Below are 21,457 nucleotides of genomic sequence, written 5' to 3' on the forward strand. Positions count from 1 at the left end.
TGAGCAACATGCATCCTTGAAAGACCAATTTTTATTGAGAGATTGGAAGGCTCTTAACTCCTTTCCAATGCGGATCTATATTTCATCAGTGCATAATCCAGATTCAGTTATTATTCCTCCTAGATAGGTGAACTTCTCTACTTGAGTAAGTTTTTCCCCAATGATACTGATGTTTAACTGCGGAGGTTCCTTATTGATAACTTGCACTTCAGTTTTCATTTTATTGATTTGAAGTCCAAAGTTCAAGCTTTGTTTATGGACTGCATCCACCAAAGTCTGGAGGTTATCATCACTGTCTGCAATCAATACGATGTCATTGGCAAACCGTAAGTTGTTTTTAAGTCAACCTTGTACTTCAATGCCATTTGTATTATCATAAAGAGCATGTGGCATCACTACTTCTACAAGTAAAACCAAATATTAAGAAAATGAAAGTGGGTAAAAATGGAACAAAGAGAACATAAGGGTTAAGCTGATCTGGCCCTTGTACTGGTTGAACTTCACATTTCTAAGGTCAGCATAAAAAAAAGGCAATCTCTAGTGTTCACGTACTTGTGAGTTTGTAGTATGAGGTCTAGAGTTTCTCATGTACACTATATGGCCAAATATATGTGGACACCTGACCACCACACCGAAATGTGTTCTTTCCCAAAACTGTGACACACAATTGTATAGAATGCCTTTGTATGCTGTAGTATTACAATTTCCCTTCACTGGAACTAACAGGCCCAAACCTGTTTCAACATGACAGTGCTCCTATGCACAAAGTGAGCAATGTGAAGACATGGTTTGCTAAGGTTGGTGTGGAAGAACTCAAGTGTCCTGACTTGCACAGAGCCCTGACATCAACCACACTGAACATCTTTAGGATGAACTGGAACACCGATCACATCCCAGACCTCCTCACTAAACATCAGTACCTGATCTCACTAATGCTCTTGTATCTGAATGAACACAAATCCCTACAGACACACCCCAAAAACTAGTGGAAAGCCTTCCCAGAAGAGTGGAGGGTTTTTTTTTCCCACATGCCATGACAGACCAATTGGCCTGTCAGTTGACAGCCTCCCACAAGGCTGTCTGCATCTATCGAGGGCACACTTCATCCATTGCCGGCTTGCCAGGCCTGTCACAGCTTCACCAGACAAGCGACCATTCACATGCATGGGCAATTTAGAGTAGCCAGTTAACCTAACTGCAAGTCTTTGGACTGTGGTGGAAACTGGAGTACCCGGAGGAAACCCACACAGACACCGGGAGAACATGCAAACTCCACACAGACAGGCCCCCGTCAGCCACTGGGCTTGAACCCAGGACCTTCTTGCTGTGAGGTGACAGTGCTAACCACTGCACTGCTGTGCCACTCTGGAGGTAATTATAATGATTAAATTGGAATGGGATGTTCAACAGATCCATACACTCATCGGCCACTTTATTAGATACATCTCTTGACAGCAGCACAATGCATAAAATCATGCAGATTCAAATCAAGAGCTTCAGTTAATGTTTACTTCAAACATCAGAATGGGAAAATTTGTGATCTCAAAGTGTGACTATCACTGTGTCATGGGTGTTGTTGCCAGATGGACTGGTTTGAGTATTTCAGAAACTGCTCATCTTCTGGGGTTTTCACACACAACAGTCTCCAGAGTTTACACAGAATGGTGTGAAAAACAAAAAACATTGAGTAAGCAACAGTTCTGTGGGTGGAAACAAATGCCTTGTTGGTAAGAGAGGTCAGAAGAAAATGGCCAGATTGGTTCGAGCTGCCAAGAAGGATATAGCAACTCATATAATCATGCTTTTCAACCGTGGTGAGCAGAAAAGCACCTCAGCATGCAACAGCAGAAGACCACATTGGGTTCCACTCCTGCAGCCAAGAACAGGAATCTTAGAATCAAGCACAAGTTCCCATTAAACTGGCCAGTGAGTGTATAGGTGTGATGGTCAGGTGTCCACAAACATTTGGCCATATTATGGCACGAACTTAAAGCCAAGGCTTGAGTTGCCAATCATGGAACCAACTTGTAACTTTAGCAACATTTAGCAAATCAGACCTAGTAAATCTGCTGTTAATGATCAGATTGTATTAAAAACGCCAAAAGGATATTGAATAGATCATGTGATTTGTATGAGCATCGTCATGATTCCTAAAATTGTATTGCATTGTGTGCTCAGGTTCATCAGCAGTGACACAAGGAGTAGAAATGAAAGACTTCACATAGACAAGCTGCATGGTTGAAACAAGTTTGGCATGTTTGACTTTGCTTTATTAGTGGAGAGTTCAGGACGGATGGATTTACCTTCATGCATGGTGGCATCAATGCTTGCATCTTTAAAAAACAAACTTGTTTCAGGACCTAATATGAAATAAAGGTATTTACATATGTTGTTAAAACATTCCTTTAGGAGCTTTTTAAGGTCCCAGCCATGATCACCATGGATGGCAGGAACATTCCTGTGGAAGTGCACTTGGAAGTCAGTGTCACTGTAGACAGAAAGGCCACAGAGTATTTACAGAGTTTTTGTCCTTTCCAAAGTCAGTGTTTGGCAATTCTTCAGGAGAAAACCTGCTTGATGAAAGTGGGTCTTTATGAAAAGTTTAGGGCTTGCTAAATGCTGAGACTGTAAAATTGTAAAGTGCCTACCTTTTCTCCAATAAACTGATACAAACTATATCCTAAACTGTTTATGAGGAAGACTGCTGGACTTCAACACGTTTCCTCATTCCTTACAATCAGCTGAGCCCTTCACCTTTGTGTTCTTATATTTCACAGTATGTAAAGTAATGTTGTGATTCGACATGTGGGTCAACAAATGACACTGTGTTTGTGTTTCAGATTAAACCTGTCTGTATATCAGATTTAATTTAATCTGCCTGCTCATTCCTTGTACACACATCTGACATAAAACAATTGAACAGAGCAAAGATGGAATATGAAATCTGTTATATTTTATTGTTGTAATCAAAAGACAGACCAGAAAACACCACACACTTTCAAACCATCACCTAATCAGTATAATTATCCTCATTATTGAAAATGAAATAAAACATACAGTTCTGTGCAAAAGTCTTAAGCACCTTTTTTCCATACAAACTTTGCTATAGATTTCTATTTTATGATTTCTACATTATCGAGTCAGTACAAAAACATTTTAGAGTTCCAAACATTAGTTTTTTGTTTTTTTTTCCAAGACCAAAACTAACTGTTACAGAAAAAAAGTTTGTATCTGAGCAGCATATTCTATAACAGACCACTTTTCAGATTAAAAAAAGAAAACATTATGAAGTCTACTGGGTTTTGCTGCAAAATTAAGAAACACGTGTGACAAAGTGTCCAGAAGAACCTTGGCTGGTTCTGCAAGATGCTCAGTAAAACCAACAGCTCATTTCCTTATAAAACTGCACTCATTGTACCTACGACTATTTTTTATTTTTTTAAAGCAAAGGGTCGTCTCACACCAAATATTGACTTTGTTACCTCACCCAGGATGGAGTCCACCAGAGGGTGAGGTATTGTTTTCGGTGGGGTTTCTTTGTTTCTTTGTTTTTTGTTAGCAACATTACGGGAAAATGGTTGGACCAATCTTCATGAAACTTTCAGGATAGATGGGCATTGGTCTCAAATAGAACTTGCAACATTTTGAGGGTCATCCAGTCAAGGTCAAGGTCACCAAAAAGGTCAAAATAATTTTTTTGTGATATCTTCCTTCATATTCATTATATTTACTTCAAACACATTCCAAAATGTTCATCTTTCAATTCTGCTTCAATTGATCTGCTACATTATGGGGTATCTCTCATAGTTTTCTTAGCAGTTGGGGTCAAATGTCAGGGGGGTCAAGGTCATTGCTAAAATTGGCATATGTTCCATTATAACTCGAAAATGGTTAGAGATAGAGAGATATTTATAATTATCAACATATAGGAAGTCATATATGGGCTTTCATTTGGCACCATGACCTTTGACCTTGTTTGTTTGTGTCTGTCTGTCTGTCTGTTAACAATCTAGTATCTAAATGGTTCACCGATTGACTTCAAATTTTCCGGGTAGGTGGGCAATGGTCCATAAATTACCTGATTAAATTTTCAGGGTAATTGGGTCAAGGTGAAGGTCAAGGTCACCGGAAAGGTCAAACTTTCAGTCAAAATAACATATTTTCCATTATAACTCAAGAACCGTTGCCAATAGACAAATGTTTACTATTATGAGCATATAGGAACTCCAATATGGCCTTTCATTTGGCACCATGATCACTGACCTTGAGTGACCTTGAAAGTTCAAACTCAAGGTCATGAATTTTCAGAGGGCTACTGTATAACCTGAAAAGGGTTAATGGCAAACAGATATTTACCATCATCAACTTTTAGGAAGTGCCACATGGGCTTTCATTTGGCACCATGACCTTTGACCTTGAATAACTTTGAAATGTTAAACTCAAGGTCATGGATTTTTACAGGACTATAACCTGACAGCTGATCTCATCTCATCTCATCTCATTATCTCTAGCCGCTTTATCCTGTTCTACAGGGTCACAGGCAAGCTGGAGCCTATCCCAGCTGACTATGGGCGAAAGGCAGGGTACACCCTGGACAAGTCGCCAGGTCATCACAGGGCTGACACATAGACACAGACAACCATTCACACTCACATTCACACCTACGGTCAATTTAGAGTCACCAGTTAACCTAACCTGCATGTCTTTGGACCCTGACAGCTGATGATTGAGAAATATTATAGCTTATAGCTAGCTTACAGCAGCTAGCCTCCAGCAGAACTGCAGCAGCAGCAGCTAGCCTCCACCAGTTCTGTGACAGCTAGCCTTCAGAACCTAGCCAGCCCTGCCTTGTTATGGCTACCTGTCTCTGTCCGTTACTGGGTAACATCTGATTTTAAATTGTTACAATGATATTGTTTTTGGTATTGTTTGTTGCACTTTTATTGTGTGACTCTGGGTCCTTAAACCAGAGCAGAAGCATGGCTGTTTATTCCCCATTAGTGAGACCCAGTGTTGTGGGTGAAACATTACCTTACTTAAATGCTATGTTAGAGTTGAGTTTTTGGTATCCAGATTCTTTTATCCTTGAGATGTTGCTTTTGTTTGCTTATTTTTCTGTACTGAGGAAAGACGATTGTCTCTGTGCTCATGCCAGTAAGACAAAAAATTATGATTCGGGTTTCTCACGTAGTAACATTCTAAATAAAAGGTACATCATTTTCCTATTGCTTTTAATGTCAGGAAACGTGCATACAAATCCCGGGCCAGGTCTTAACTGTATCTCCACACCGAGGAGTTTAAAGTCAGGTCTGGTCTTGGTATTATTCATATTAATGTCTGTAGCTTGCTTCCAAAAATTGATTCGATCAGAATTTGGGCCTGCTTAACGGATGCTGATATTATTGTTGTATCAGAAACTTGGCTTGATAAGTCAGTTCCAGATAAAGATATCAGTATAAAGGGGTATACTGTACATCGCTGCGATCGCCCCAGGAAAGGAGGCGGAATCACTATATACGCAAAAAATAAATTTCATATTAGTCTTTTATCCTCAGTATCCATCCGCAAGCAATTTGAATTGCTGGCTTTAAAACTTGATCTTGCTCAGAGTCAATTTATTAATATTATTGGATGCTACAGGCCACCCTCTGCTAGTGCTGAAACCCTAACCTCATTAGCACATCATTTGTCTAATTTTGACTCAAATGAGTTATTGCTAGTGGGGGACCTGAATGGCAACTGGTGGACTTCAGCATCAGACAATCTCAAATCGGTGTGTGACTCTTTTAATTTGACACAACTTGTTGAGGTGGCAACACGTCCAAATGTTAAATGTCTTGAGAAATCATCATTGCTTGATTTGATTTTAATAAATGCGCCACATAAATACTCTGATATAGGCATTTTTGCAAATGATCTCAGTGACCATTGTGTCATTGCAACTGTCAGGCAGGCTAAGCTCCCTAAAGCCAAGTTTCTACTGCTTATCAAAAGAGACCTTAAACGTTTTTATGAGCAAGCTTTTTTTCATGATCTTTATAATTTTGATTGGAGTAGACTTAATCTGATTGGTGAAGTGGAACTGGCCTGGAAATTCTTTTCTGATGGTTTCTTGAATATTTTGAATAAACATGCTCTTTTTTACAAATTGCGAGTAAAAGGTCGCAATAATCCCTGGTTTTCTCCTGAGCTACAGTAAATAGTCTTCTTCGAGATAGAAACATTGCATGGGCCAGAGCAAGACAAAGTAAAACTGATGCAGATTGGCTCAGATTTAGGCAGCTGAGAAATCGCTGTACTCAGGCTATAAAAAGAGCAAAGGCAGAGTATTACCTCTCGGAAACCAGTAAAAATTTAAATGATCCAAAAAAGTTTTGGAAAGTGATCAGGTCTTTTTCCGGCCAGGTTTCCTCCACCGAACCACCATCCTTTATCAACAAGGGCTCATGTATGATAACTGATAAGTCTGAGATATTCTTCTTCTTTTGGCTGCTCCTGATTAGGGGTCGCCACAGCGGATCTTTCGTCTCCATTGCTCCCTGTCTTCCGCATCCTTCTCTACCACACCTGCCACTTTCATGTCCTCTCTCACCACATCCATGTATCTCCTCTTTGGCCTTCCTCGTTTTCATTTGCCTGGCAGCTCCATCCTCAACATTCTCCTTCCCACATGCTCTGCATCTCTTCTCAGGATGTGCCCATACCATCTCAGTCTCATCTCTCTTAGCTTAATTCCCAAGCTCTCGACATGTGCTGTCCCTCTGATGTACTCGTTCCTTATCCTGTCCAACCTTGTCACTCCCATCGCAAACCTTAACATCCTCAACTCCGCCACCTCCAACTTTGCTTCCTGTCTCTTTGTTAAGGGTATGGTCTCCAATCCATACATCACAGCTGGTCTCACTACTCTCTTATACATCTTACCTTTCACTGATAAGTTTGAGATATTAAAAAACCCCGCAGAAATAAAATGCTCATTACAGTTTAATATCTTGATAAGTCTGAAATATTAAACTGTTTTAATGAGTATTTTATTTCTGCGGGTTTTTTATTTGAATCGAGTCATGAGTCAAATAGTCCTGATTTTCTTGTTGAAAATGGTAATGTCTTGCCTGTTTTAAAGAAAATGTGGAAGTCCCATTTCAGTTTCTTCCTATATCTGCTGCTGATGTATCTAGAAAGTTGAAACAGTTGGACCCAAAGAAATCTGCTGGTCCTGATCAACTTGAACCTTACTTTCTTAAGTTGGCTGCGGACTTCATTGCTCAGCCTTTATCAAATTTGTATAATCTCAGTCTTCTTAATAGTGAAGTCCCAAGCATATGGAAGTCTGCCTTCATTCTTCCCCTGTTAAAAGGGGGAGATCCCTCAATTCTGAATAATTACAGGCCAATTTCGAAGCTGTACATTTTAGCAAAGGTCTTCGAAAGACTTGTCAGCAGTCGATGAAAGGATTTTCTTGAGGAAACTAGCATCTTATCAAGATACCAATCTGGCTTTAGGAAAAAAAAACACAGCACTGTTTCTGCGGCCCTTAAGGTTTTAAATTACATAATTGAAGCATTGGACTTAAAGAAAGTGTGTGTAGCGTTATTTATAGACTTATTCAAGGCGTTTGACAGTGCTGATCATAATTTCCTGATTGATATATTGCACAAAATTGGCTTATCCGAGCATGCAGTGTCTTGGTTCAGAAATTACTTATCGGGTAGATTATAGTGTGTCCAGATGGCAGGGTCCTCATCAACATTTTTGAGGGTTTCAAAGGGGGTACCACAAGGGTCAGTGTTAGGGCCCATTTTGTTTTCAATCTATATAAATGATCTTTGCAATGATTTGTCAGATGCTTTGTATCATTTTTATGCAGACGACACAATAATTTATTGTTTTGCATCGTCTGTTGTGCGAGTTTTCACTCTTTTACAGTAGGCCTTTGATGTTGTTCAGACCCATCTGCAAAGGCTGAAGCTAGTTTTGAACACTGATAAGACGAAGGTCATGCTGTTTTCCAGGGCTACTGTGCTGTCAAAAATCTCCCTGTTTTAACTTGCCAGGGTACAGCCATTGAGCTGGTCTCGTCCTATAAGTACCTGGGTTTCCATGTTGATGAACGTTTAACTTTTAAGTACCATATTTCAAGTTTAGTTTCTAAACTTAGGGTAAAATTGGGCTTTTACTTTAGGAATAGATCTTGCTTCTCTCTTGGAGCCAGGAAACGCCTCGTGTCAGCAACTTTTCTTCGACTGCTTGATTATGATGATGTACTGTACATGCATGCACCAGTTACATGTTTACGTTCTCTGGATACTGTGTATCATTGTGCTCTGAGGTTTGTCACTGGATGCAAGAATCTGACCCATCATTGCACTTTGTACAAAAAAGCTGAATGGTCATCCCTGTCTGTTAGAAGGTTCACTCATTGGTTGACTTTTATTTATAAGGCTCTACTTGGTACGGTCCCATCTTATCTCAGAAATTACCTTGTTGGGAATCATGGACATTGTAGCCTACAATCCACTGGCTTTTTTATTCTGACTGTCCCTCGTGTCTTCACAGAACTGGGGAAAAAGGCATTTCGCTTTGCTGATCCCTCTGCATGGAACTTTCTGCAAGATGAATTAAAATTGTCGGATTTGATTCCTCTTGATAGCTTTGTTAGAATTCTTAAAACTAAGGAACTCGAAAGCATTGGGCTTTGTCACTGTTTTTAATTCAGATGTTAAAATGTGTTACAGATGTTAATCTATCTCTGAGATTTTTATTTACTGTATGATTGTTATTTGTATTATTGTTTGTACTATAAAATCTGCTGCCTTTTGGCCAGGTCGCTTTTGAAAAAGAGATTTTATATCTCAATAAGCTTTACCTGGGGGCGGCACAGTGGTGTAGTGGTTAGCACTGTCACCTCATAGCAAGAAGGTCTGGGTTCGAGCCCCGTGGCCGGCGAGGGCCTTTCTATGCGGAGTTTGCATGTTCTCCCTGTGTCTGCGTGGGTTTCCTCCAGGTGCTCCGGTTTCCCCCACAGTCCAAAGACATGCAGGTTAGGTTAACTGGTGACTCTAAATTGACCGTAGATGTGAATGTGAGTGTGAATGGTTGTCTGTGTCTGTGTGCCAGCCCTGTGATGACCTGGCGACTTGTCCAGGGTGTACCCCGCCTTTCGCCCATAGTCAGCTGGGATAGGCTCCAGCTTGCCTGCGACCCTGTAGAACAGGATAAAGTGGCTAGAGATAATGAGATGAGAAGCTTTACCTGGTTAAATAAAGGTTAAATAAAAATAAAAAATATTACCATTATCAACATATAGATATAAAATAAGTGCTGCCGGGCGAGGTTTGTTTTCCTGGCAACACTTGTTTCATTTATTATGGCTTATGGCTGTTTATAGTATTTTTTAATGTTGAAACATTTTTTTAGCCATTTTTGGTCTACAGCATTCCTTTACATGTGCCCAAGACTTTTGTACAGTCCTGCATATTGCTGTAGCTTCACAAAAGAGTGCAATCAGAATGATTATACGGTACATCCAGAAAGGCTGCTGTTCTCTAAAATATTCTCATTAATATAGTGCCTACATTTATAAATCACAGCAAGAAGGTCAACCGCATTATTATAAAGGCCAGAAGCTTCGAAAGTAAAATGAATATATGAGCAGGAAAAAAGGACAACACCCCCCACCCCCGACAGCTCAGAGTATCGCAAAGAGGATTTGCAATCAGTAAGGTCCTCCTTGGTAATATAGCTCATCATGTCCTCTTTCTTTCTTTTTTTTTTTGAATCATTAAACTTTTTGTTTAGGTCGTAGTGTGTAATTTAGCTTCTACTTTTCCCCCTGAAACTATTCATGATGTGTGTTTCCATAATGTACAAGTATAATCCAAATAATTTTCTCGACAACAATAAAACTCATGCAAGTTCACTGAATTAAATACTGGGTTTATCTATTTACTCCCCATATGCTAACAGCTTTGTTGATTAAAGTTATCGAGCTTTAAGTTTCATTTTTCTTAGTGGAAAATGCAAGGTTGAGTGAAAACAAAGTGAAAAATGAGTTTAGGCAGCATGTCTGCTGCATGTAATCAGGAACTCAGGACAGGCTTGTTGGCCACTGAAGATGACATAGATGTCCTTCTTATTGCTCAGACTGTCATAACGTACCAGAGGGTCTTTTCCTTTTGGAGGAGGCACAATCAGTTCTGGTGAACCATGTTTGTCTTTCCCAGTGAGCACCAGAGCGTCAATGAAGTAGATATACTCTTCTTCATTGTTCATCCACAGTGATCTTGCTTTGTTCACATCACTGGTGAAGTATATTCCGGCTCCATATTTTTGTTCTGGCAGTAAAGAGAGACATATTAGTGACAGGTGACTGTTAACTATCAAGAGAAAGTAACTGTTCATTTCAAGTCAAGTCAATAAAGTCAATTTTTGGATTGGGTCCACTGCTAGTCAAATGTTTTTCAAAAGTTTTTTTTTTTTAATTGCAATTAAATGTAAAACAAAAAGATGTTTCATCATTTACTGATGTTCAATCTTAGATTTGCACTGGATGTCTGATTATGTCTATATAAAGTGCAGTTGTTTGATTAAGCAGTTTCTGTAAGGCTTGATATTGTTACATGGTGTGTGCTACAGTACATGTGCCTAACTAGAGTCATCCAGATCAGCCTTTTCCAGATAGATCTAGATTTTTTTAGAGCAGGGGTTTTGCGACTTCGCCTCTTCTTCTTCTTCTTCTTCTTCTTCTTTTTCGTCTTCCTCTTCTTATTATTATTCCTATTATTATTATTTTACAGCTCGCTAATTTTACAGTTACTTACAGCCAAGATATTGACTCTAAATCTTAGAGCCATGAAATCGCATAACATTTTCAGAGCAGAGGTGGTTTTGTACCTTTAGGTGGTGCATATTCCCTCTGGAAGCCCACTCTGCAGATCAGATCACAGAACTGTGCTTTCACACACTGGTACAGACTCTGAGGTTTATCCTGTATGCGTTGGCTGTTCAATTTGAAGAGCTGCTTCAGTGCATCGTTCTCAATTTTTTCCATCTACAGCAACCAAAACCGAAACAAACCACATCAAATGTCAAATCCAATCACTTTAATAGGAGTTTGTAAATGAAACACTGCCGTAAACACTACCATGTAAGGATTTCTTGGATTTTTAATGTGCCCTTAAATGCAGATATTGAACTTGTTATTCAACCATCCTTAACTCTGAGCAATTTTTAAATGGTATTATGACCACTTTAAATTTTATTATGATCAATTATCATTTTAACTTAAGTACAAAGACACGAGTGACAAATCTCACAGCTTACCTTCACAACTGTCAGGCCACATCTTGCAAAATCTTTCAGCTTTTCTTTTATTGCCCTGTCAGATGTACTGAGGTCTATGCGTGTCTTCTGATATGAACTGTTTGCTAATAGAGGCAATGGATATAAATTATACATACATATATAAAAAACATATTTTTAGTGTATTGTCAGGAAAAAACAATGTAGTACAGAGAACATACACATCCTCTCAATCTGTTGTTGCCCAGAATCATCTGCTCCAAACATATGCCCAACGTAGGTCTGCATGTCTTTCTCTTCAGTCCGAGCAAACTCCTCTTGGGCCTGGCATAACATGGCTTCCACCTCCAATGCTGCACAACTGATTCCTACAGGCTCACCATTGATGATAATTCCTCCTTTGCCTTCCTTAAAGAATTCTGTGATGATGACATTAAATGAAACCTGAAGGGACATCAACTTTCTATGATCCTCCTGGCTCAGGTGCACAATGTGATTGTTATATATTTTCAGAGTGCCAGAGTGCAAATGCAGCATGCCATATGTCCACCGTTTGGCCTCTCTTAGTGCTTCTGGAGAGGGGCCAAAGAGCTCAATGTAAGGTGCTGTTCCAAATCCCCGAGTGTCAGGAATACCTGAACCTGTCAGAAAAATGAAAGGTGGGGTGGGAACCATTACTTGTAATTATGAAATACATTTACTCTTTTTGTTCACATACAGTTATGTACTGTATTGTGCTTCAGGCTGTGCTTTGTGCAAGTAATGACCATTTGCATCATATCAGACATGACTATTTATTTATTTATGTTTGAACTTCATGCCAACGTTGTCAATGGGGAGATTCTTGTTACTAATTTCTATGCCAGAAATACCCTGGGAATAAAATATATTTAAAACAGAAAGAATCTGCTGAAGAGAAACTATTTCAGGCATTTGACTTTGCTGTGACTTTGACCCTGTTTGGATCAATTTCTAAATCAAATCAGTTCATCTCTTGGCTACACTGATTATTCCATATAAATCCTACAAACATTCCACCACTTGGTTTTGAGATGTTGCGCTTACGAGAATCTTGGACAGGCAGGCAACCCTCAGTGGCAGAGGCATAAAATTGCTGACCAATCTTAAAGCAACTGTGATATCAGGAAACCAGTGAGGTTTGAAACATAATCACAGAGCTAAAAATATACTTTTTATTTTAAAAAAATGTTCTCACTTTTTCCTTTCGGGCTGCTGGAGTTTTGAAAGGTCTGCTGTCTTTTTGTAGTTGAAGCCATTTCCTTTTCAAAAGCCTAAAATACATCAAATACATCAACAGTATACACCAATTAATTGACATTCTGACATTTTCTGATATACAATACTGTGACTAATGCCACAGCTAATAAGAGGTTAGAAGAAATAGAAGCTTAAGTATACCTTCAGTGTCAAAGTATCCTTTGGAAAAATGATGAAAAATATTTTTGTTTTTGAGCCATTATAGGTTTCAGAAAAATCCACAACTGCCTTGGTCATAATTTCAGAAACTTCATCATTTTGATGGCCAAGTTTACCCGTCCCAAGAGCAGGAAAAGATATGGATGAAAAACCTGTTGTGGTTGCCTTCATAAGGCATTTTTTGACCACAGAGGAAAGAATCTAGAAAAGACAATGTTATTATTATTATTTTTTTATGAGAGGTCAACGTTCAAGACAGAAAACTAAAACACTAGAAAAGAAGGACATGCTGAATTTGGTATCCAAGAAAAATACATTGGTGCTACAGCTCTACTTAAAAATCACCCATGATGAAGGGATGAATAAACTTTAGGTGCTAAATCTGAGTGTTAATGAATTATTTGCTATAACATTCTGGCATGCTTAACTAGTTATATATTACAAATCCAACCTTATGGGCCTTTGTTTGGCCTTTTTGTGAGTCTGATTTTGGCATACAGACAGTGTGGTACACTGCCTTGCAGTGCAGGTTATAGCCAGCAGTTTCAATAACTTCACCCTCTGAACCATATCCATGACTTTTTATTTCCTTTTGAATCATCTGGCCAGCTTTTCCCAGGAGAGCAGCTGAAACATTTCCTCTTTTTAAATCTAAGTCTGCACCTATGGTGTTCACAATCACATCTGTCTACAAACACAAACATAATGAAATGGTCAAACAATTTCTTTACATTGCTATAAACCCCATGGGTTTTTTTTTTCACCTACAGATTATGCTTCATCAGGCTCAATGGACAAAAGTATGTGGACACCTGACCTTCATTGCCACAACGTTGGAAGCACACAATTGTATAGAATGTCTTTGCATGCTGTAGTACTATAAGTTTACTGGAGCTAAGAAGCCCAAACCTGTTCTAGAATGACAATACCCCTGTGCACTATGAGAGCTCCATGAAGACATGATTTGCCAGGGTTGGACTGAAAAAACTTGAGTGTACTGACCCGCTCAGAGCCTCAACCCCACTGAACACCTTTGGGATTAACTAAAACATCGACTGCACCCCAGACCTTGGGATGTTCAACAAACACATATGGGTGTGGTTGGTCAGGTGTCCACAGACTTTTGGCCAAATAGTCCAAGTGCTTCATTATACACTGATCAGCACATAACATTAAAACCACCTGCCTAATATTGAGTAGCCCCCCCCATGCCACCAAAACAGTTCTGACCTGTTGAGGCATAGTCTCCACAAGACCTCTGAAGGTGTGCTATGGTATCTGGCACCAAGATATTAGTAGGAGATCCTTTAAGTCCTGTAAGTTTTGAGATGGGGTCTCAATGGATCAGACTTATTTGTCCAGCACATCCCACAGATGCTCAATTGTACTGAGATCTGGGGAATTTGGAGGCCAAGTCAACACCTTGAACTCTTTGTCATGTTCCTCAAACCATTCCTGAACAATTTGTTAGGGTTTTGCTGGGATTCGAACCTGGTTCGTTGGTGTGATAATCCAGCAAACCCCCACTAGGCCACCAGGGGGATGACTCAAATGCAGAGGCGTGAGGCGGAAGTAGAAAAAGAATCAAAAGGTTTATTTAAACTATATACACTATATACAGGGCAAAACAAAAGACAAAAAAAAACCAAAGAGTATAATCCAAAAGAAAAGCAAAGTGCAAAAATACAAAAGCTAAGAAGATCAAAAAACACAGTACAAAGGAAACTGGAGATAAACATAACAGCACAAAGACTCCGTGACAAGAGAACTGAACTCAGGGGTATAAATAGACAAACTAATTAAGGACACAGGTGAAGATAATTAGGCAATTAACACAAACTCAAAACACAGGAACAGTGGCGGCCTCTAGAGGCCAAAATGAACACGACATGAAAAGGAAATAACAGCGGCCTCTAGAGGCCAAAACAGTCCTAGTCCTAACAGGACCCCCCCCCCTCTAGGAGCGTCTCCTGACGTTCCCAGGGCGATCCGGATGGGCCGAATGGAAGTCCCGACATAGTTCTTTATCAAGGACATCCCGAGCAGGAACCCAGCAGCGCTCCTCAGGACCATAGCCCTCCCAGTCCACCAGATATTGCAACCCGCCGCGGACCCGGCGGGAGTCAAGCAGGCGATTCACAGTGAACACAGTCTGCCCCTGGAAGATGCGGGGGGGTGGGGGGTTCCTAGGGGCAGGGGCATACGTAGACGTCAGTACGGGCCGTAACAGGGAAACATGGAAAGTGGGGTTGATCCTCAGAGTCCGGGGCAACTGGAGCCGGTAGGAGACAGGGTTCACCCTGCGCACCATCTTGAAGGGGCCAATGTAGCGAGGAGCAAGCTTGCGGTTCTCCACCCGCAGTGGAAGGTCCTTAGTGGACAGCCAAACACGCTGCCCAGGGCGGAAAGCGTGTGCAGATCTTCTATGGCGGTTGGCCTGAGTCTGGTTGGTTCTGGAGGTCTGTATGAGGGTCTTCCTGACCTTGCTCCAGGTCTTGCGACACCGTCTCACATATTGGTTGACCGAGGGCACCCCCGCGTCCTCCTCCTGGTCCGGGAACAGAGGTGGCTGGAACCCGAATTGGCACTGGAATGGCGACAGCTTGGTGGCCGATGACTGCAGGGTGTTGTGGGCGTACTCCGCCCATGGCAGCCAGGTGCTCCACGATGTCGGGTTATCCATAGCCAGGCCTCGCAGGGTGGTTTCCAGGTCCTGGTTGAGCCTCTCCGTCTGACCATTGGACTGTGGGTGAAACCCAGAGGAGAGGCTGGCAGTGGCTCCGATGACCTTGCAGAACCCGTGCCACACTCGGGAGGAGAACTGGGGCCCTCGGTCTGAGACGATGTCCTGTGGAAGACCAAAGACTCGGAAGACATGATTAAACAAAAGTTTCACAGTTTCAAGAGCAGAGGGGAGTTTGCACAGTGGTATGAAGCGGCAGGCCTTGGAGAATCTGTCAACTAAGACCAAAATGACCGTGTTACCTTGTGACTCAGGGAGACCCGTGATAAAGTCGACTGCCACGTGGGACCAGGGACGCCGGGGAATGGTCAGAGGATGCAGGAGACCCTGGGGACGCTGTCGTGGGTTCTTGGTTCTGGTGCAAACCTCACAGGACAGGACAAATGACCTTACTTCCTTCTCCATGTTAGGCCACCAGAAGCGTCTTTTCAGGAAGTCCAGGGTCCTCCGAGCTCCCGGGTGGGCGGTGAGAGGGGAAGAGTGACCCCACTGGAGAACCTTGGCCCGGGCTTGATGTGGGACGTACAAGAGGCCTGGTGGCCCCGTCCCAGGACCGGGGTCCTGGCGTTGGGCTCGTCGGACAGCCTCCTCAATACCCCAGCGGACAGGGGCCACAATCCGGGACACAGGGATAATAGGCCCGACTTCATTCTCCCTGTTAGTGGCAGAGAACAGTCTGGACAGTGCGTCAGGTTTGGTGTTCTTGGAGCCGGGGCGGTATGAGAGGGTGAAGTCAAACCGACTGAAAAACAGGGCCCACCTAGCCTGTCGAGGGTTCAGTCTCTTGGCTTGCTGGAGGTACTCCAGGTTCTTGTGGTCAGTCCAAACCAGGAATGGATGTTGTGCTCCCTCCAGCCAGTGCCTCCACTCCTCAAGGGCCAGTTTGACCGCTAGCAGTTCTCGATCCCCCACATCGTACCGGGACTCAGCAGGACTCAGGCGGTGGGAGAAGTAAGCGCAGGGGTGCAGCTTTCCTTCCGAACGTTGAGAGAGCACCGCGCCGACACCACTGTCCGAGGCGTCCACCTCCACGATGAATGGTTGGGAGGTGTCCGGGAGAACCAGAATGGGTGCCGTGCAGAAGCGGTCCTTGAGGTCTTTGAACGCCTTTTCTGCCTGAGGAGACCAGCCATAAGATCCACCTGTCCCTTTGGTGAGGTCTGACATGGGTGCTGCCACAGAACTGAAGTTCCTGATGAACTTGCGGTAGAAGTTAGCGAATCCTAAGAACCGCTGAACCTCCTTAACGGACTTGGGAGTAGGCCAATCCCGGACGGCCAGGGTCTTGGCAGGGTCCATTTGGAGTTGGCCTGTCCGTACAATAAATCCCAGAAAGGAGACCTCGGGAACATGAAATTCGCATTTCTGGGCCTTGGCGAACAGATTGTTCTGTAGCAGCCTCTGGAGAACCTGGCGGACATGGTGGCGGTGCTCCTGCACGGTCTTGGAAAAGATAAGGATGTCGTCGAGGTAGACAAAAACGTATAGGTTAATCATGTCCCTTAAGACGTCGTTGATTAGGGCCTGAAATACAGCTGGTGCGTTGGTGAGTCCGAAGGGCATCACCTGGTATTCGTAGTGCCCAGACGGGGTGTTAAAGGCAGTCTTCCACTCGTCTCCCTGTCGGATACGGATGAGGTGGTATGCGTTCCGTAGGTCCAACTTGGTGAAGACGGTGGCGCCTTGGAGCAGGTCGAAAGCTGTGGACATCAGCGGAAGGGGATATCGGTTGCGCACAGTGATCTTATTCAGGCCCCTGTAATCAATACATGGTCGGAGCCCCCCATCCTTCTTGCCGACAAAGAAGAAGCCGGCTCCAGCAGGTGAAGTGGAGGGTCGAATAAACCCAGAGACCAGGGCATCTTTGAGGTATTCCTCCATGGCCTTGCGTTCTGGCTGAGAGAGTGAAAACAGTCTGCCACGAGGAGGGGTAGTCCCAGGGAGCAAGTCGATGGCACAGTCGTAGGCCCGGTGCGGAGGAAGAACGGCGGCCCTGCTCTTGCTGAATACCTCCTTGAGATCCCAGTACTCTGTGGGAACTTGAGATAACTCGGTGAGATCAGGGGGCTCGGCAGGAGACACAGGAGAGCTAGAGAGCAGACAAGAGGCATGGCATGCAGGGCCCCATTCCACAACCTGGCTTGTTACCCAGTCTATGCGAGGGTTGTGGCGAGTAAGCCAAGAAAGGCCTAGAATAACTGGGAACTCAGGTGAATGAATCAGGTGCAGGGATATTTCTTCCTTGTGACCTTGAGACTGGAGGAAAACTGGAGAAGTAACTTGGGTGACTCTTCCATCACCTAACGCTTGGCCATCGAGGGCAGACACAGACAGTGGGACTTCAAGAGGTGCAGTCGGAATATTGATGCTTTGGGCGAAGTGAATATCCATAAAGTTCCCAGCCGCCCCTGAGTCTATCAAAGCTTGACAAGAGTGGACAGACTCACCCCAGGAGATGGAGACCGGGATGAAGATTCCTTGGCCAGGGAGTCCGGGAGAGAGGGTAGGCCCCGTCACAACCCTCCCTCGGCTGGACGGGGCGGTCCTTTTCCCAAGAGTTCGGGACATGATGCTCGGAAGTGACCAGGCTTGCCACAGTAGATGCAGCACTTGTCCCTCCTTCTGCGCTCCCTCTCAGATGCGGAGAGGCGAGTACGACCCACTTGCATGGGTTCTGGACAGTCACTGAAGGAGGTAGACGGTCTCCAGGTAGAGGTAGGGAGGCTGGGGGGGCTCAAGGCTTGGTGGCGTTCTCTCATCCTGTTGTCCAGACGAATAGCATGTGAGATGAGGGTTTCGAGGTCACTTGGGCATCCAATAGAGGCCAGACCGTCCTTGATGGGGTCAGACAGACCATGGTGGAAGGCTGACACCAGGGCAGTCTCGTTCCATCCACTTACTGCTGCGAGTGTTCGGAACGAGATGGCGTAATCTGCGACGCTTCCTCCTTGCCGGATGGACATGAGCTTTCGGGCTGCGTCGGTACTGATGTCTGCCTGATCGAAGACCCGAAGCATCTCTTCAGAAAACAGCTGGAAATCAAAGCACTCAGATCCCTGTCTTTGCCAGATAGCAGTAGCCCAGGCTCGCGCCTTACCAGCTAATAAGGTGATCACAAAGGCAATCTTGCGGCGATCCGTAGTGTAGGTGGTAGGCTGAAGCTCAAAGGTGAGTTGACACTGGGTAAGGAACTCTCGGCACTCACTGTGCTTGCCGTCATACCTCTGTGGTGCAGGAAGGCTGGGTTCGCGAGGTGAAGAAGGCAGCATTGCAGGAGGCACTGGAGCAGGAGTGGGAGCTGGATCAGGAGCAGGAACTGGATCAGGAGCAGGAGATGCAGGCAGAGATGTCAGCTGTGCCAGGGTTTTCCCAATTTGCTGAAGCAGTTCCTCGTGGCGAGCGAGGGCCTCACGTTGGCTGGTGAGCGTACGTCCATGAGCGTCCATGGTCGCTCCGAAGCGTGTCAAAGCTGCCATAATTCCCTGAAGGTTGGCCGGGTAGACAGTTGAAGCAGCCTCTGCTGAGTCGGTCATGACGGAGTCTTTCTGTTAGGGTTTTGCTGGGATTCGAACCTGGTTCGTTGGTGTGATAATCCAGCAAACCCCCACTAGGCCACCAGGGGGATGACTCAAATGCAGAGGCGTGAGGCGGAAGTAGAAAAAGAATCAAAAGGTTTATTTAAACTATATACACTATATACAGGGCAAAACAAAAGACAAAAAAAAACCAAAGAGTATAATCCAAAAGAAAAGCAAAGTGCAAAAATACAAAAGCTAAGAAGATCAAAAAACACAGTACAAAGGAAACTGGAGATAAACATAACAGCACAAAGACTCCGTGACAAGAGGACTGAACTCAGGGGTATAAATAGACAAACTAATTAAGGACACAGGTGAAGATAATTAGGCAATTAACACAAACTCAAAACACAGGAACAGTGGCGGCCTCTAGAGGCCAAAATGAACACGACATGAAAAGGAAATAACAGCGGCCTCTAGAGGCCAAAACAGTCCTAGTCCTAACACAATTTTGCCAGTGTGGCAGGGCACATTATCCTGCTGAAAGAGGCCACTGCCATGAGTGAATACCATTGTCATGAAGGGGTGTACTTGATCTCCAGCAATATTTAGGTTGGTGGTACATGTCAAAGTAACATCCACATGAATGCCAGGACCCAACGTTTCCCAGCAGAACATTGCCCAGAGCGTCACACTGCCTCCTCCAGCTTAGCGTCTTCCCCTAGTGCATCCTGATGCAATCTCTTCCCCTGATAAGCAATGCACAACACCTGGCTATCCACATAATGTAAAAGAAAATGTGATTCATGAGACCAGGACACCTTCTTCCATTGCTCAATGGTCCAGTTCTGATGCTCATGTGCCCACTGTAGGTGCTTTTGGTGGTGGACAGGAGTCAGTATGGGCACTCTGACTGGTCTGCAGCTACACAGCCCCATACACAGCAAACTGTGATGCACTGTATATTCTGACACCTTTCTACCATAGGCAGCATTAACTTTTTCAGCAATTTATGCTACATTAGCGCTTCTGTGGAATCAGATCACATGGGCTAGCCTTCCATCAACATGTGCATCATTGAGCCTTGGGCACCCATGACCCTGTCACTGGTTCACCAGTTGTTCTTCATTGGACCACTTTTGGTAGGTACTTACCACTACATCCTGGGAACACCCCATAAGACCTGCTGTTTTGGAGATGCTCTAACCTAGTCATCTAGCCATTACAATTTGGCCCTTGCAAGGTCGCTCAGATCCTTACGCTTGCCCATGTTTCTTGCTTCCAACACATCAACTTCAAGAACTGCCTGTTCTCTTGCTGCTTAAAATATCACACACCTTGATAGGTGCCACTGTAATGAGATAATCTGTTATTCACTTCACCTGTCAGTGGTTTTAATGTTGTGGCTGATCGGTGTAATTTAGTTTATAAAATGTAACAATTTTTCAAACTTACTGTCTCATTCTCAATGGCACCATTTTTGAGGTACAGAGTTATGTTCCCCAGATCCAGACGAGAGACTACAGACTGGGTTTGTGCATTGCCCTGGTTTTGAATTGGAATGGGCTCAGATTGCCCCAAAATTTCACAGCAAGCTTTGTGCATCTGTTGAACTGAGGCATTATCATGATTCACTAGACGGACCTCAAGGCTCCTGGCTCCTGGATTGCGTTTATAACTGAATTCCTCCATGGTACGTACAATGATTTCAGCACATTTTTGCAGTGGAAAATTGCAAATGCCTGAGCTTATTGCAGGGATTGCAACAGACTGCACGTTTTCCAATACAGCTTTCTGCAAGATGCTCCAAATTGTTCCATGTAAAAGGTCTGATGCTTGAATAAGTTCTGGTTTTGTTGGATTTAATGAGACACAGGGCCCAACAGCATGTATGATCATTTTACAAGGGAGATTTCCAGCTGGTGTTGCAACAGCTTTACCTGTGGGAACTTTCCCCATTTGAGTTATGATATCTTGACTCCATTTCTTGATCATAGGACCTCCAGCTTGACTCAGTGCTTGAGCAAGTCCTGCTCCATGACTTAAATGCTCATTTGCTGCATTTACCACAGCATCTGCCTTATGTGTAGTAAGATCGTCTTTCCACACCGATACCTTCAGGCCCTTATACAGCTGTTTGCTGTACTTAATCTCAGGCACGATTGTTGGTTTGTGTTGGGAAAAGGATGAAGCTCCATGATCCTCCACATTCTGGATCTGAGCTGTACAACCAAATTTTTTTTCAAGCCCACTGCAAAATGCAGAGGAACTTATTTTCATAATTTCAGTCTCTCCTGGCTGCAACAGAATAAGCTCTCTGCCATCTTCCATGACTAAAAGGGGAGGAGAGAATAAATAAAAAAGAGAAGAAGGCATGAGTATAGTTCATTAGGATTTTAATTTGAAGCATTAATTGACAGGAGATTGTGGGTGGAGATTTGCACCAGTGATAATGATT

The 21,457-nt window shown here is 43.3% G+C and overlaps 1 protein-coding gene across 4 annotated transcripts in view; it reads right to left on the reverse strand.

Annotated features, from left to right (window-relative positions):
- Positions 1 to 2,936: 2,936 nt before the first annotated feature.
- Positions 2,937 to 21,457, reverse strand: part of LOC132891521 (protein mono-ADP-ribosyltransferase PARP9-like) — a 97,198-nt gene continuing 78,677 nt past the window's right edge. For 3 of the 4 annotated variants that reach the window (XM_060929183.1, XM_060929182.1, XM_060929186.1), the window contains exons 2-9: positions 20,455 to 21,332; positions 13,190 to 13,426; positions 12,721 to 12,939; positions 12,518 to 12,593; positions 11,523 to 11,942; positions 11,323 to 11,426; positions 10,894 to 11,050; positions 9,205 to 10,334 (exon numbers count right to left, since the gene is read on the reverse strand). In XM_060929183.1, the coding sequence (XP_060785166.1) occupies positions 10,054 to 10,334; positions 10,894 to 11,050; positions 11,323 to 11,426; positions 11,523 to 11,942; positions 12,518 to 12,593; positions 12,721 to 12,939; positions 13,190 to 13,426; positions 20,455 to 21,330 (2,370 nt within the window). In that variant the 5' untranslated portion in view covers positions 21,331 to 21,332 and the 3' untranslated portion in view covers positions 9,205 to 10,053. Of the gene's footprint in view, positions 4,506 to 9,204; positions 10,335 to 10,893; positions 11,051 to 11,322; positions 11,427 to 11,522; positions 11,943 to 12,517; positions 12,594 to 12,720; positions 12,940 to 13,189; positions 13,427 to 20,454; positions 21,333 to 21,457 lie in introns of those variants that run through there. The other variant, XR_009655333.1, reaches the window with a different exon arrangement.

The sequence above is a fragment of the Neoarius graeffei genome, chromosome 9 (assembly GCF_027579695.1).
Source record: "Neoarius graeffei isolate fNeoGra1 chromosome 9, fNeoGra1.pri, whole genome shotgun sequence".
Taxonomy (NCBI): domain Eukaryota; kingdom Metazoa; phylum Chordata; class Actinopteri; order Siluriformes; family Ariidae; genus Neoarius; species Neoarius graeffei.